The sequence below is a fragment of the Amblyraja radiata genome, chromosome 8, assembly GCF_010909765.2.
Source record: "Amblyraja radiata isolate CabotCenter1 chromosome 8, sAmbRad1.1.pri, whole genome shotgun sequence".
Classification (NCBI taxonomy): Eukaryota; Metazoa; Chordata; class Chondrichthyes; order Rajiformes; family Rajidae; genus Amblyraja; species Amblyraja radiata.
The window spans coordinates 20,964,275-20,982,097 of record NC_045963.1 but is presented as its reverse complement, the minus strand read 5'-3'; the positions used below and the strand labels follow the sequence as shown (position 1 = coordinate 20,982,097).

The window sequence follows — 17,823 nt, the reverse complement described above, 5'->3', positions numbered from 1 at the left end:
TCCTCATGTTGATAAACAGCAATAAAAGTTTCCAAAGGTGATGGAAAGACTGGAGGAAAGACTAGGTGCTGAGAACTCTCTTATACTTGCATTAAAGAGGCAATTCAACACCTGAGCAATTACAAACGCCTGTCAAGCCACGTGTCCCAAACATTATGGTGCCCTGAAATGGGGGGACTATGTATAAACACAACTGTAATTCTACGTGGTGAAACCAAAATGTATAAAAATGGCCTATAATAAAATCTGAGGGGCCATATTCTCTCTCTAGTTACCCTCTTTCCATTTATGTACATAAAATCTCTTTGCGTTTCCCTTACTATTATTTGCCAGAGCTATCTCCATTTTGTCTTCTGGATTTCCTCCTTTGGTATGCTCCTCAGTTCTCAAAACTCCTTCAAGAATTTACTTCCTATCACCTGCCTATGCCTGTCCCATACACCCTCCTTTTTTTCTGTCAGTGCCTCAATTTCTCTCATCATCTCAGCTTCCTTATTCTCACTTGGTTTGCCCTTCACTCGGACAGGAAAATGCATGACCTGAATTCTTGGGTATCCCTGGGAGCAATTGCTAAAATTCATCAAGAGTTAACTCTCATGCATTTAATTCATAGTGCAGCAGCTATTGGAGTTTAATGGAGTTTATATTTCAGGATAATAATGGGAACAAAATGTATAAAGTAGTATGATTTCTGTGTTTAACTATCCCTTAAAGATCAAGCTTTTATTTTAATGTCAGGGATCGTCATTTACAATAAGTAGCTTGACACAATTGTGCTCCAAAGCAGCTAAGCATAAAACCCACAGGAGTTCAAATAACAAATATACAATGTTGTCAATCATACCCTTACACAAATCGGCTAGATCCAATATATCAAAATAATCTTAATGAAGTTTCTTACATTTGCAGAAGAGTAGATTTTGCAATAAGTAGAAAACACTCAATTTGGCTCAACCTCTTATTACACTGATGACAACTAACTCATTTACATGTGATTTTATAAAGTTAAGGGCCTGTCCCACTTGGACGACCTAATCCACGAGTTTAGAAGACCCTAGACGAGTTGAAAAAAATGTCAAGGTCGTGTTGACTCGCCGAAGTAAAAGACCTCCTACGACCATGTCTACGACCTCCTACGACTAGGTCTATGACCTCCTAACACCCCCCCCTCGACCTCAGTCTTCCACACCTAAGACCAACTACGACTAGCTACGAGTGAAAAATTATCACATGATAAAATTATGTCATGTTTGCATTTTTTTTTTCTCGGGCCAGTTACCGACCCAAGACTACCTACTATGACCTAACTATGAGTAAAAAGTATCAATTTTTTCCATGCCGACCTTTTTTTTACTTGTGGACATTTTTTATCAGGCTGGAAAAAATGCCGCAACCTACTTGAGGCCACGAGTACGCAGAGACCACTCACGAGCATGAGGAAGAGTTACGAAGTCCTCCTACGACCTCGTGGCGACCATGCTGCGAGTATGAGTCAAGGGCAAACTCGGCAGAGGTCGTCAATTAGGTCGTGAAGGTGGGACAGGGGTCTTAACATGAAGAATTCTCATGAAGAAAATGTAGATGCATTTAAAAAATCTAGTCACTTTTTTGTTTAAAGGAATGAGGTATAAGACCGCAATATAGAAAAACTCTAATAATCTAGCACACTTGGGACTTTGATGCTGCCAGACATAATTCCCTGAGCTAATTCCCTTTAATTTGTTTTTATAGCAGTTACATGATATGATGATAAACTTTCCTGTGAACTTGACTGGTTTCAGTTGTGCAGAAACTGGGCCCCAGTTAGTCTCAGGAAAGCATAGGAAACATCACCTGGGGAGCAAGATGCTGATCATCAGAATTACCTAATACAGGTGCACAACCTTTTATCCGAAAGCCTTGGGACCAGACACATTTCGTAATTCGGAATTTTTCGTCTTTCGGAATGGAAGATTTTTAGCGTAGATTTTAACGGCTGGCTCAGTGGTAGAGTACTCGGCTCATATCCGCAAGGTCGCGAGTTTGCGCCTCGATCCCGGCAGTTACTCGATCGCGAGTTTGAGTCTTCAATGTAGTTTTTTCTTGCAGAATAGGAGAGAATAGGGAGGGTTAGGCTGGGATCATTCTCTGCGAGATGATCTTAGTGCGGGAGACAAGTGTAGGAGAGGTGTACTGACTGTGTGGGCACAACTTTGGAAGTGATTGCCCACCATTCTCAAAAGCCGCTGTGTCTCCCTGTCCCTGGGATAGCAGGGGGCGATCAAACAGCACAATACCCCCCTCCCCCTCCAACTCCAGAGGAATCCGCTCCCCGATGGGCCGCTACGGCAACAAGTGGCAGTTCGCCCACAGCCCGAGCTGCGCCACCCCAAGAACAAGACGTACCTTGCACACCATCAGCTTCTGCCCCTACGGGGAGCGTGTTCCTCTGGAGTTGGAGCGGGGCTGGGCTGGAGTTGCTGATCTGGAATCTCCGTGCTTGCAGTGGGCCTGGGGGTCGGTGTCCCGATGAGGGGGCGCAGCTCGAGCTGTGGGCGAACTGCCACTTGTCGCCGTAGCGGCCCATCGGGGAGCGGCTTCTGGTGATCCTGACGTCTCCGGAGCTGAGACTGGGAACGGTACCGCCCTTGCAGGTGAGCAGGAGAGTGGGGTTGTTTGCAGTTGCAGAGGGAGGGGGCAAGGGCGGTACAGTTCCCAGTCTCAGCTCCTGTCCAGGGGGGTGGCCGGAGACGTCAGGACCAACAGGAACCCGCTCCCCGATGGGCCGCTACAGCGACAAGTGGCAGTTCGCCCACAGCCCGAGCTGCGCCCCCTCATCCGCAACCCGGGTTCTTCTGGAGCTGGAACGGGGCTGGGCTAGAGTTGCTGCTGGCTGTGAGTCTCTGGGATCTCCGTGCTTGCAGTCGGGTGTCCCGTTGGTCCTGACGTCTCCGGTGACTGGCACTGACCTGCTGGCATCGCCGACGTGAAGACAGTGCAAAGCCCCCGCGCCAGTGCAATGGGCGGGGAGCTGGTGAGGGGAGGGAAGGGGTCACACACATGGCTGGGAAGCAGAGGGGTGTAGGTGGGGTGAAACTGAAGGGAGCGACAATCTGCTGCTGCCTGCCCGCTGAGTTAAAAAGTTCCCACGCAAGACTCACGATACACTGTGTATCGTGAGTCTACCGTGGGAACTTTTTAAACTCAGCGGGCAGGCAGCAGCAGATTGTCAATTATTAACCCTCCCGCGCAATATACCCTCACCTTCTCTTTTATGAATGGGGATTTAGTTCCCCTTTCTTCGAGGACCGACCGGAGGTTCCGCTGTCACCTCTGCGGGCCGCCCTCGGTGAACGTCTTCAAGGACTTTTCTTCAAGGACCGAAAAAATGTCCGCTATTCGGAGCTTTTCGTTATTTGGAATTTCGGATAAAAGGTTGTGCACCTGTAGTTGGATTGCAGATTATTGGAGTTCTAAAGTACTCATGATTCTAAACTAGGATTAGGATCGTTAGGAGACAAAAAAAATCAAGACTGAGTGGGAATACAGTGATTCACATCCATAAGACTAAAGTTTGCAGTTCATACAAATCAACAATAAAATGTAAAAACTCAAGCTGTTTTATAAAGTTTATGTTTTAGATTATCTTAAGACTTTCTGTGGGACCCAATGCAAAAGAGCAAGATCTCCTCTGTTTTGCTTTTAAACTTAATGCATACGTGGCCAATATTCAGGGTACTGAATATATTACAACTGGCAAAACATGTAGATCCTTCCTCAAAATAACAAATTTCAACGGTCAAGAGGTCTGAGGCGTTTCAAAAAGTATGTTTTTGAAGGAGAAATAAAGAGATAGTATAGCAAATTTCTATTATTGTAACGATTTAAGTACTGTATACATTTTCTGAAAGTAAATTATTCCTTACCTTAAATCTAACTCTTTTGTTCTAAGAAAATTCAGTATTGGTGCAAATGCAGTGGGATCACGATCAATAAATATCTATGGGAAAAGCATTTTAGTAACAATGCAAGAAATGTTTTTAAATATTTAATGTGGAGCTCATATAAAGATGGCCACAATAAAAGCCATGATAATATAAAAAGTATAAAGTTTCAAAGATTTGGTTAGTACTTTTAAGTATTTCTGTAAAATAAAGATGGGCCGGCAACAAACCATTACATTATTATTCTGATGTAACGTGACAACTCATTACCAGTGATTCAATATAATCCAAGTTTTCATCTGATATTTAGGGAAGAAAAACCATGCGTTTAATTAATTCATTACCTGGTATCGGGGGGGGGGGGGGGGGGGGGGGGGGGGGGGGGGAGGAAACAGCTGCTGTCCATTTGATGAAGGCATATGCACAGTGATGTTAATTACTGAGTTCTAGGATTTAGACTCAGGGACAATGAAGGACCACAAATAATTTTTCAAATCATGATGGTGCGCAACTTGGTAAGAAACATGGAAGTAATAGAGTCCCAAGCAGCAGATGCCCTTGTGGTGATTAGGATCCCTTGCTTGGGAGGTGCTGTTACATTGTATTGGACAAGTAACAGTGCTGCATTTTGTAGATGGCCCCTCTGCAATGGTGGGGATGAGAATAAATATTAAGGGTGGTCGAAAGGGTGCCGCTCAAGCTGGCTACATTGTTCTGGATAGTGTTCAGCCTCTTTAGAATTGTTGGAGCTGCACTCATCCAAGCATCTGAGAGTATTCCTCTATACTCCAGACTTGGAAAAAGGCTTTGGGGCATCAGGTGAGTAACTCATCACAGGATACCCTAATGCTATCCTGAAGAAGGGTCTCGACTCGAAACGTCACCCATTCCTTCTCTCCAGAGATGCTGCCTGTCCCGCTGAGTTGCTCCAGCTTGCACCACTCAAGATATTTATGTGGCTAACCTGGTTGTGTATCTGCCTAATGGTGGACCACCCAATATGTTGATATTGGAGGAGCACCCATGATGTGGATTATGGCGATGCTATTGAACATCAAGAGTAGGTAGTTATACTTTCTCTAGTTGGAGATAGTCTAGTGCAGTGTTTCTCAGCCGTTTTACCCTTGCAGAACCCTTGAAATAATTTTCATGCCTCAGGGAACCCCTGAGTTGGGGGTTGCCGGGCACGCCGCCATTTTTAGATCGCTATTTTGACTCGCGTCACAACGGTGATCTCTGATGCCACAACGGGGACCCATCAGCTGCGCCTGCGCAGTTGGGGAAGGATCGCCGGGCTGGGATCGCTATTTTAACATCCAGAGTTGTGTATCGGTGAGTGTTACGGGGGGGAATATTGCGTTGGGGGAGGGGGACCCAACGGTCCACGCTCAGGGGTGTCAAACTCATTTTAGGGCACGTGTCGTTCTGGGCATATTGCGACTTCATGCGGGCCGGATCAGTAGTGCACGTGCGAACGCACGCACGCTCCCACAGCTTTCGTTGCCTTCGTTTTTTCAACCAGCTCTCATGTGTCTCAGTCTCTGCTATAACTACAAAATGTTTCACTTTATGAATTTCATTTCTTATGAAGAAGATTGCCTAGCAAGCATTACTTTTATGATTGGTATCAACTTACAGTCGTAGGCTACAAGAAAGTTGTGATGAGAGAGTGAAAAAACGATGCTATTTTGGCTAAGAATAAACCATTTGAAATCGAACATTAACAGACAAATGTAGACCTTAATGGAACAAATAGTTGTTTTGTTGCGTGTACTTCTCCGCCATATTTTACAGCTGGCATCCAAGAGAGACCGGGGGTTGTGGCCTCTCCCGGTCAGTGCGGGATTCTGGGATGATCGGGAGACTGAGAATGGGTTTGCGATCGGCTGAGCTTGTTAATCCTGGCTAAATTGGAGAGGCTAGGACTTCAAAATGGGTTAAAAGCTTCAGGGCTGCTGGGAGATTTGGTCAATTTGGAATTGCTCTCTGCAGAGCTGAGACAAGCTGTGAAGTGGTGCCAGTGTGCTTAGAGCCTAGATACAATTTGCAAGAAGAATAAGACAATCTGCAGACCCTGTCAATTAGGTGCAAAATGCATAGAATGGATTAGATGGCAACAAACCAGACATACACCTTGTAAATAATGTTGCAGATTTTAACTTTGCCGAGTGTTGATTGGATGAGGTATTGAGCCTTGTCTGGGTTTCTGCCAGATCAGGGTAAATGTTTCTAAGTTGGCTTCCTTGCGAAGTCCGGTTTGAATACAATGTATTATTGGGTTAGGGAAATGTCTGTTATGTATGGGGTTAATCGATATCTGTAATTGGATTATTAAGAGACCACCCCCATGTGGTTCGGACCCTCGAGGTCCGGGGACCTATAAAGGTCCGCTGCCACGAGGTCCAGCGTCGATCTTCTGGGAGAGCGCTTGGGACTGCGTGAACTTCTGGAGTGTCTCTGCGTGAGCAAGGCCTAGAGGGCTTGGACAGGCAGATATGAGGATCGAACCCTTGGTGGGATAGGTACAGAAGTTGTACTGTAATGCACTTTTGTTGAAATAAAATGTAGTTGTGTCAAGTGCTTGATTCAGTGTTTTTACTGAAACTAGACTGGGGGAGAAGCTTAGAAAAGAGCAAATTACAAGACCCCTCTCCTCCACCATGCTGCTCCACACAGTGTAAAGAGAAAAGTATCCACCGCGCAGCCCGCACCGCTACAATGTTGGGGGGTTTTCCTCACAACACTAGAACATACTGTAAAATACTTGGTAAAAATGTAAAAAACTGGCCCTAGTGTAGGATTGTGTTAATGTGTGGGGATCACTGCTCGGTGCGAACTTGGTGGGCCGAACAGCCTGTTTCTGTGTTGTATCGCTAAACTAAGCTAAACAAAAATTCTGAAGTTTTGATTAAACAAACAAAACTATCTTCCCTTGCAAGCAGGCTGGCAAATGGGTCAAATTAATTTGTTTTAGTTGTCAAAACCAGACAAAAGATTAGATTTTCTTTTTAAACAGGTTGGTTAAAATCTGAAACCACTACCCAATAGGTCAGTGGCATTCTTTGCAAACTTTCAAAAGCTAATTAAGCATGCAGTTGAGCTCAAATTTACAAGATTATGGAAATAACAAAAACTCTGGTGCCAGGCTAAAGCATATTGCTCCAAATAATTGGCTCCGACACAATATATTTTTCTGTGTTCTAAGAATTTGTGAAACATGTTTATTTCCCCGAATCATTTTCAAGAGATGAAGTCATGAACATGACTTGTTTACCAGCAGATGGCATTAGGGGATTGCAGTATTTCAATACAATAGAATCCTGTTGCAATTAGCATCTGGAATCTCTTGCCCAGCCAAAACTAGAATACTGCTGCTGTCAAGGGATACAGTTTTCATAGGAAGTTGCTGCATTGAAAAGACTCGCAATACAGTAATCAGAACATAGGCTTTGCCCCCCCTCCTTATCTATCTGTAAGGAAAATGCAATGCATAACAGCCACAAATTAATTTCCCAACCACAGGGCTGGTATTTTTACCAATGCTATCACAGTGCATTTTCTACTATCTGCAGGAGTAGATGATGATTAGAACAAGAAAGAATCAGCTTTAATAATCAGCCGTAACTCTCACGCAAATCAGCCACTTTGAGTTCAAGTCCCACTTCAGTGCCTGCAGCACAAACAAAATACATGCTAACTGCAGTACGAAGGGAAAGCTATACTATCAGAAAGGCAGGTGTTTAAGGTATGTGGGTGCTGGTGCTTAAAGCCTGTTTTTTTTCATAGATGACTAATAATTTAAAAAATGAAGGCATTATTTTGAAGAACATGAGTGATCTTTGATGTTTTACCCAATATTAAAACTTCATCCTTCTGGAAGCAAAGAATGTAATCTTTATCACAGCACTATTTGTCAACCTTGCTTTGGACAAATTAGCTGCCACATTATTTACTTCACGATGCTGACCAAGCTGATGACTGAGGAAAAACTTAAAGGGGCATATAAATGCAAATCTTGCTTTTCTATTTTGAATAGAAATGTTATGTAAGCCTTTCTTTAAGGAAGTAAATTGAATCCAGTGTCATTAATATACTCAATTAAAAAAACAATCAGTCAGCAATTTTGTGTAAGTATTTTAAGGTTTCAGCTACCTTTTAAACATATTTACCCCTATTCTGCTGGAGTACAATATAGTAATCATTTCAATGGCAGTGAAGGAACAAACACTTTCTCCCCAGCTTTGTATCAGCAAATTTAGTTTTGAAGATCACAAGAAATATACAGATGTGCATTGTATGTGGAGAGGATGTTTCCACTAGAGGGAGTCTAGGACTAACGGTCATATCCACAGAATTAAAGGACGTTCCTGTAGAGGAAGACCAGGAAGATTTTTTTTAGTCAGAAGGTGGTGAATCTATGGAATTCTTTGCCACAGAAGGCTGTGGAGGCCAAATCAATGGATATTTTTACGACAGAGATAGATAGATCTTTGATTAGTATGGGTGTCAGAGGTTATGCGGTGAAGGCAGTAGAATGGGGTTAGAAGGGAAATATAGATCAGCCATGATTGAATAGCGGAGTAGACTTGATGGGCTGAATGGTCTAATTCTGTTCCTATCACATGACCTTATGATAACAAAGACCAATAATTGTTGCTCCTCCTTTCAGGGAGACGTTTCCACTGAACATTACAGAGTATCGTGTTTTCATGAATTCAAGATTTAAGCCTTCATAGTTCTACATTAATTATGTTATGTGTCAAAAAAAACTTTTCACCATCAGGTCTCCTTCAACTTTTTCCTGTGAGTGTGGTGGGGGGGGGGGGGGCATTGCTTAATTTGCAAAAAATAAACATTTTGGGTAAACATTTATCAACACGTTCTGAAAATCACCCAGTTTTAAACCGAAAAGTCCACACTTCAACAAACATTCCTTTTAACTCATTACTAATATGCTCGGGATCAGTCATGCGAGTCATCCAAAGCAGACTTGAATAGTTTGAGCTCTACTGTCAAGAAATGGGAATACTTCTGTGGAGGAGTGAGCAGAACCTAACTATCTTACTCTTCCATTCTTTTGCTCTGGTGATTATCACCAAAGAAAGGACACTGTAGGCATCAAAAACATTATAGGAAATAAGATTCCAGGAAATATGTTTCCATTTCATCTTTTGCTACTTGATCCAGTTATGATGTCAAGACGCCACCAATAGAACTATCGAGAAACACAGTTGCTCCTCAAATAGTAGGAAAAGGTTAGATATCCACACTGCCACGGTTGAAAAAAAATGCACTGTAGGTAGAGAAACATTAGCTTGGATCCATTTTACCACTTACATGAACAATTAATACTTGCAAAAACAAACTCCCTAGCCAAGCAGCATAGTAAAACATATGGCTTTGTGTGATTTTTGAATTGGTGCAAAATAGAAAATTATCCTTTAATAGTGATTTTTAAGAAATTTGTGTGACAACCAAATTTTGCTTTCAAAACTATAAAAAAAACTAAAGAAATATCAGCTTACTGCTCCAGTTTCATCCCGTAGTGTTGAGATTCTCCCGCTCAGCAAGCTGCAATAAAAAACGTAGACAAGGGAATTAGTTTGAAGAGCTATTTCAAAGTTCAAAGTCAAACTCTTAATCAATTCTGAATAATATACATGCACATATTACGAATGGCCTGTCCTTCAGAGGATTCAACTGAAAATAAATAAATACCATGCTGCCCCACAGTGTAAAGAGAAAAGTGTCCACCGCGAGCCCGCACCGCTACAATGGTGTTTTTTCCCCATTCAAAATAAATAAATACTCATGTGGTCCACATTGCATAATTAGGTAAACATTCAGGGTACCTTTAATAACATTTCAGAAACGGGATTTGAGCAACTCTATGGAGATCTTACGATTCCACCCAATTTAATGGAGGACATAATATGCATATGCCGACAGTTCTGTGTGGTCGATTATGAAGTCAAGGAGGTTCCACAAAGAAAAACAAACATCTATTTTCGGTTTCTTCAAATATTGAGAAACTGTAATTGTGACATGAAACACACTAATAATATTGATTTTATTCTTCCATTTGTGTTACAGGTATAAATACCATTTGTGTAAAAGGTATAGAAGTGTGAAAATGCACACCTCCAGATTCAGGGACATTTTCTTCCCAGCTGTTATCAGGCAACTGAATCATCCTGCCACGACCAGATAGCAATACTGAACTACTATCTACCTCATTGGTGACCCTTGTTCAGAGTTTGCTGGCTTTACCTTGCACTAAACGTTATTCCCTTATCATGTATCTATACACTGTAAATGGCTCAATTGTAATCATGTATTATCTTTCCGCTGACTGGATAGCAGGCAACAAAAGCTTTTTACTGCACCTCGGTACACGTGACAATAAATAAACTAGTTTTGAACAGTTTTGAGGGATGCCATTTCAAATTACAAGGCTATTCGAGGTGCATTAAAATCAGTATTTTAAGTTCCACTCTTACCTGGAGAAAAAGGAGTCTGGAATCCACATTAGTGTTTGCCTGGAGGTACTGAACCTACAACCACAAAAACAGGTTTAATTTTTTTATCACTCCAAAAGTTCAGATATGAAATGATGACCACGCAGCCAATGGCTTTTTGGATTCCCCATAACAAACCGCTCAGATTTTAGAAAAATTTACATTTCTATCAGACAAATATAAATCTGGAGCCGTCTTGTGGTCATAATTTTGTCCTACTCCTTAAATAGAAGAAACTTAGTGAGAAAGACTAGAGGGTGGCACAGTGGCACAGCAGTAGAGCAGTAGACTCATTGGCTTGGTATAATTGTAAATTGTCCCTAGTGTGTGTTGGATAGTGATAGTGCGCGGGGATCTCTGATTGGCGCGGACTCGGTGGGCTGAAGGGCCTGTTTTTGCGCTGTATTTCTAATCTAAACTAAGCAACTAATTGTTCAGGCCTTGCACAATAAGATCCTTCATTAGATTTTTTCACACTGTATCTGTTATGCTCTGTTGAAAGAAGATTACTGTTCGATTGTCACTAATTGTACGTGGGGAGAAAAACATGATGTTTTCGAAAGAGTGAGGAAAGAATGGGTCGACTGGGCTTGTATTAACTGGAATTTAGAAGGATGAGAGGGAATAATATAAAACATACAATTCTTTAAAGGATTAGACAGGTTAGATGCAGGAAAAAAATTCCTGATGTTGGGGGAGTCCAGAACCAGGTGTCACAGTTTAAGAATAAGGGGTAGGCAGTTTAGGACTGAGATGAGGGGGAAAAATTCACCCAGAGAGTTGTAAATCTGTGGAATTCAACACCACAGAAGGCAGTGGCGGCCAAATACACTGGGTGTTTTCAAGAGGGAATTAGATTTAGCTCATGGGGATAAAGAAATCAAGGTATATGGGGAAAAAGCAGGAACGGGGTACTGATTTTAGATGTTCCGCCATGATCATATTGAATGGCTCAAAAGACCAAGTGGCCTACTCCCAATTTCTTCTAATATACAAGATTCCCAATTACAGCAGTCGCTATCGTAATGACTATAGATATTTTCCAGTTATAAAAGTAATGTTTGACTTATTTTCCCTTATCCCTTAACAAACCACAGTTAAAATAAAATAATTTAACTTAATGTTTACAAAAGTATGTTTACGCCCTTCGAAAAGGGTGGCACAGTGGTGCAGCAGTAGATCCTGACTGCGGATGCTGTCTGTACGAAGGTTGTACGTTCTCGCCGTGACCGCGTGGGTTTCTTCCGAGATCTTCGGTTTCCTCCAAAGACATACAGGTTTGTAGGTTAATAAGGGTAAATTATCCCCAGCGTGTGTAGGATAGTGTCAGTTTGCGTGGATCGTTGGTCGATGCGGACTCGGTGGGCCTAAGAGCCCGTTTCCCTGATTACTTAAAACAATCTGACTTCTAGGTGAGTTATCTCCCACTATGGAAACTACACACTGAAATTTCATCATTCTTACATCTATGAAAGAGCGTTACCTCGTTAATTCATGTTCAGCAACACCATTTTTTAAGGAAGTAGCTGTCAACTGGCTCATGAGTGTCACAGCAATGCTGACAGAACTTACTGTTCCTTGAACAAATATTGTTCATTTAACAAAAGATTATTTCTAACAATTAAGATGTATTATAATTTGGCAATGTAGGTATTTTGAAACAAGTTAGCGCTGTGACATCCCATGGATTTAGAATGTTTAATTTTAAAAAGTATCAAAAAATACTTTTGAACATTACAATAAATGAGCAAACTTTATTCAAGGAGCTCATGATAATTACTACTTCAAGCTTTTCCAATATGCCAGCACATTATGCAATAACTTGCACCACAATACAGTTCATTCTACTTGGGTCAGATCCATTTCTCAATCCATAACCATGTAGACTGGTTGATAAAGCCTGCATTATATTAATCATGCAGCTGTTGTAATAAGAATGATTAAAATGTTTTCAGAAAATTTCCATCAAAACAATTCTTTTATGGTTATATTCAAAGTGAGGGAACCTAGTGTCTGATTAGAACTTTTCCAATTTGAAGAGTCCAGAACCACCAAGCACTGAAGAAGGGTCTCGACCGGAAACACCACCCATTCCTTCTCTCCAGGCCTGTCCCCGCTGAGTTACTCCAGCATTTTGTGTCTACCTTCAGTATAAACCAGCATCTGCAGTTCCTTCCTACACCACCACTTTTAGGTCAAAGCAAGGAAGCAATTAAAAGTTATTTCTACATAGGACCAAATGTGCCAAATCTCAAATAGGCAGGATTTTTTCAAATACACTCTCTGCTGCTTCAATAACATTTCCCTTATTTTAGTTTAGTTCAGCATGGGCCACCAAGTCCACAACAACCAGCGATCACCTGTACACTAATTCTCTCCTACACACCAGGGAGAATTTACAGAAGCCAATTAACCTACAAACCTGCACGTGTTTGGAATGTGGAAGGAAAGCAGAACACCCGGAGAAAACCCACGCAGTCACAAAGAGAATGTACAAACAGGTCTCTGGCACTGTAAGACAGCAAATCTACCGCTACACCACTGTGCCACCCTTTTGCACACCAACCATATCTAGCTTACAAACAAGATTCAAGAAAAAGCAGCTCACCTTCTGTCTGGATAAACTCTTGGGGCTAATATTGAATTTAACAATTTCAGGTAACTATAATTTCCACACACGGCAAGACAATTGGTAATGTGTCCAATTTACAACTGGCAAATCATCCTGCCTCAGCCATTGCACAAAACAACTCAATATATGATTATCAATGCTCAGACACAACTCATTACAACACTCTTCCTATACGTATCTTGGTATTTTTTTTAATAAATTGTAGTCATGGCAATAATCTGTAATATGCCAACCACTTTAGACAGTTCTATAGCCCAGAAATATTTTACATAATACAAGGATTCGCATTTGCTTATATCCTCGAACAAGATTGGCATGCATCAAATGGAAATGGCTCCAACACATGACAGTGCCTTAAGGGATTAACCAAATATAACAATCAACAAAGTGGATTGCAATTGTTTACTGCATTTCCCTGGTTTACTGTCAACCATATTAATAGACTTTTGTCATCATTTAGAAGGTATCCTATTTAGATATCAGCACAGCACTGAAAAGTGACACACTCCGTCAGTGACAGCTTTTGATGCTTTCTCTCCATCTGTTCACTGCTTCTTTTAGTTGCAGCAATCAATGATAGATGTAGAAAGATACCCTCATAGAAATAGGTAAGTTAAACCATATAAATGCTTGGCTGAAACGTCATTAACATCAATCAAACTATTTCTCTTCCAAAGGCATGTTATCTCTCCAAAGAATTTAGTTTGGTTTATTGCAATCATTCAAATCCCATCAATTTAATTTTTTTACAATCCTACAAATCAATATTTTGCTCTCCAAACTAATGATGCTCCTTTTGAGCTCAATGGAATTCAAGCATATGGTGAACCTGTCTGACTTAAGACCGAAGGCCGGCTATGATCTAAATGGAGGAATAGACTCAAGATCCAGTCCCCAATTTATAATTTTAATGTGCCTTTCAGAATATGTCAAAGCACCTCATGCCCACTTTAATGCTGTAACTTTAAGAAATTTGTGTACAAGCCGTTGTTTACCGTTACCTTTTTCTATGAGGGTATCTTTCTACATCTATCCTCGCTGGAATTTAGAAGATTGAGGGGGGATCTTATAGAAACTTACAAAATTCTTAAGGGGTTGGACAGACTAGATGCAGGAAGATTGTTCCCGATGTTGGGGAAGTCCGGAACAAGGGGTCACAGTTTAAGGATAAAGGGGAAATCTTTTAGGACCGAGATGAGAAAAACATTTTTCACACAGAGAGTGGTGAATCTCTGGAATTCTCTGCCACAGAAGGTAGTTGAGGCCAGTTCATTGGCTATATTTTAGAGGGAGTTAGATGTGGCCCTTGTGGCTAAAGAGAAGGCAGGTACAGGATACTGAGTTGGATGATCAACCATGATCATATTGAATGGCGATGCAGGCTCGAAGGGCCGAATGGCCTATTCCTGCACTTATTTTCTATGTTTCTAAGCCAGATGTTGATGCCCCGATGATCTGTTTCTGTAATGTTAGCTGAGGGATAATGACCAGGAAATATCTTCATTGTTTTCAAAACAATTTCATGAAATTGTACGCAGAAGAGACTGCATGTCATGAAATTTGGAGCAAAAAAATATGTTGGGAAGGCAGAATTGTCGATGCTGAAGGGCCTGTCCCACTTGGCGATTTTTTCGGCGACATATTAGTGTCGCCAAAAGATTTAGAACATTTCAAAATCCAGCGGCGACAAATAAAATGTTGCGACACTTGAAAAACACTGGACGTCAACGTCATCACGCCGCAAATTTTTTGGTGACCTGATACGTCAGTCAATTATGCCGGCAGTAGCCAAAAAAAAATAGCCAAGTGGGAAAGCTACTTTAGACAATAGACAATAGGTGCAAGAGTAGGCCATTCGGCCCTTCGAGCCAGCACCGCCATTCAATATGACCATGGCTGATCATCCCCAATCAGTACCCCGTTCCCGCCTTCTCCCGTACCCCTCACTCCGCTATCTTTAAGAGTCCTATCTAGCTCTCTATTGAAAGTATCCAGAGAACTGGCCTCCATAGAAACATAGAAACATAGAAACATAGAAAGTAGGTGCGAGAGTAGACCACCAGGTCCGTCGAGCCCGCACCGCCATTCGCTCATGGCTGAACACTAAACAGACACACTTACCCACAAACAGTAGACACAAGACACAGAACACAAGACACTACCCTCCCCTTTATACCGCTATCACCCCTCTCCACCCCAAGAACCTCGCGATCTCCTGGGGGAGGCAAAAAACCGGATAAAAACCCAGGTCCAATTCGGGAAAAAAATCCGGGAAATTCCTCTCCGACCCCAATCCAGGCGATCGACACTTGTCCAGGAGATCACTCAGGTCTTACTATACTAACCATACCTAGGTCCATATCCCTGCCCTCTCCCCGTAGCCCCTTATCCCCTTGGCAGCTAAGCCTCCACCGCCCTCTTGAGGCAGAGAATCCCACAGACTCACAACACTGTGTGAAAAAGTGTTTCCTCTTCTCCGTTCTAAATGGCTTTCCCCTTATTCTTAAACTGTGGCCCTGGTTCTGGACTCCCCCAACATCGGGAACATGTTTCCTGCTTCTAGCATGTCCAAACCCTTAATAATCTTATATGTTTCAATAAGATTCCCTTCTCATCCTTCTAAACACCAGAGTATACAAGCCCAGCCGCTCCATTCTCTCAGCATATGACAGTCCCGCCAACCCAGGAATTAACCTTGTAAATCTACGCTGCGCTCCCTCAATAGCAAGAATGTCTTTCCTCAAATTAGGGGACCAAAACTGCACACAATATTCCAGGTGTGGTCTCACTAGGGCCCTATACAACTGCAGAAGGACCTCTTTGCTCCTACACTCAACTCCTCTTGTTATTAAGGCCAACATGCCATTCGCTTTCTTCACTGCCTGATGTACCTGCATGCTTACTTTCATTGACTGATGAACAAGGACTCCCAGATCCCATTGTACTTCCCCTTTTCCCAACTTGACACCATTTAGATAATAATTTGCCTTCCTGTTTTTACTACCAAAGTGGATAACCTCACATTTATCCACATTAAATTGCATCTGCCATGCATCTGCCCACTCACCCAACCTGTCCAAGTCGCCCTGCATTCTCATAGCATCCTCTTCACAGTTCACACTGCCTCCCAGCTTTGTGTCATCTGCTAATTTGCTAATGTTACTTTGAATCCCTTCATCTAAATCATTGATGTATATTGTATGATGTATAACCATAACATCCTGCTCACCAGACTCAAGGACCTCGGCATTGAAGGCTCTGCACTCAGCTGGCTCCGTTCCTACCTTTCCAACAGATCCCACTTCATCTCTCTCAACAACCACACCTCTGCTACAGCCGCAGTCACTCAAGGCGTTCCCCAAGGCTCCGTACTCGGCCCCCTCCTCTTCATCATCTACATCCTCCCCCTTGGTCAGATACTCCGCCACTTCAATCTGGACTTCCACTGTTACGCTGATGACACCCAGATTTACCTTGGCACCAAATCCCCCCACAACCCCCCCCTCTCCCATATCAACTCCTGTTTGTCAGCTATAAAAACCTGGATGCAACATAATTTCCTCAAACTCAACAGTGATAAGACAGAATTCCTCCTCATAGGTTCCAAAGCCACACTCAGCAAAATCAATAACCCCACTCTCACCATCGACGGCACCACTGTCTCCCCATCTCCCCAGGCCCGCAACCTTGGCGTGATCTTTGATTCCACCCTCTCCCTTGAGCCTCACATCCGCCATGTCATTAAAACCTCCTTCTTTCATCTCCGCAACATCGCCAAACTCAGACCCTCTCTCACTCCGCCTGCTGCTGAAAGACTCATCCATGCCTTCATCTCCTCCCGACTGGACTATTGCAACTCACTTCTCCTTGGCATCAGCTCCACCTACATCAACCGACTCCAACTGGTCCAGAACGCAGCCGCCCGACTCATCACCCACACCAAATCCTGGCATCACATCACTCCAGTCCTCAAAAAACTTCACTGGCTTCCCATCTCCCACCGGATCACCTACAAAATCCTGGTCCTCACCTACAAAGCCCTCCACCATCTGGCCCCCACATATCTCATTGACCTCCTCTCCCCCTACCAACCCTCACGGTCCCTCAGATCCACATCAGCCGGTCTCCTCTCCATCCACAAGTCCAACCTCCGCAGTTTTGGGGACAGAGCCTTCTCCAGGGCAGCTCCCAGGCTCTGGAACTCCCTCCCCCAACTGATCCGCAATTCCGTGTCCCTCCCCATCTTCCAGTCCCGCCTCAAGACCCATCTCTTCACCTCTGCCTATCCTTAGCCCCACGTCCCCGTCCCTTTTCATCTGTGCATTAATTGCCTCATGCTGTGTTTTGTATTGAATTCTGTCTTTACTTTGTGTACTAGTCATGTCTCTACTATTTATTTCATTCCCCTTACATGTTTTTCCTATACATGCTCAATTTTTGTAAGGTGTCCTTGAGACTCTTGAAAGGCGCCCATAAATAAAATGTATTATTATTATTATTATTGTAAATAGATGCGGTCCCAGCACCGAGCCTTGCGGTACCCCACTAGTCACTGCCTGCCATTCTGAAAGGGACCAGTTTATCCCTACACTTTGTTTCCTGTCTGGCAACCAATTTTCTATCCATGTCAGCACTCTACCCCAAATACCATGTGCCCTAATTTTGCCCACTAATCTCTTATGTGGGATCTTATCAAATGTTTTCTGAACGTCCAGGTACACTACATCCACTGGTTCTCCCTTGTCCATTT

General features: G+C 42.7%; 1 protein-coding gene across 1 annotated transcript in view; it reads right to left on the bottom strand.

Annotated features, from left to right (window-relative positions):
- kctd3 (potassium channel tetramerization domain containing 3) overlaps positions 1 to 17,823 on the bottom strand; it is a 54,033-nt gene that overhangs the window by 33,365 nt on the left and 2,845 nt on the right. Inside the window, exons 2-4 of the mRNA XM_033025357.1 lie at positions 10,424 to 10,477; positions 9,449 to 9,494; positions 3,906 to 3,979 (exon numbers count right to left, since the gene is read on the bottom strand). Of these exons, the coding sequence (XP_032881248.1) occupies positions 3,906 to 3,979; positions 9,449 to 9,494; positions 10,424 to 10,477 (174 nt within the window). The remainder of the gene's footprint in view (positions 1 to 3,905; positions 3,980 to 9,448; positions 9,495 to 10,423; positions 10,478 to 17,823) is intronic.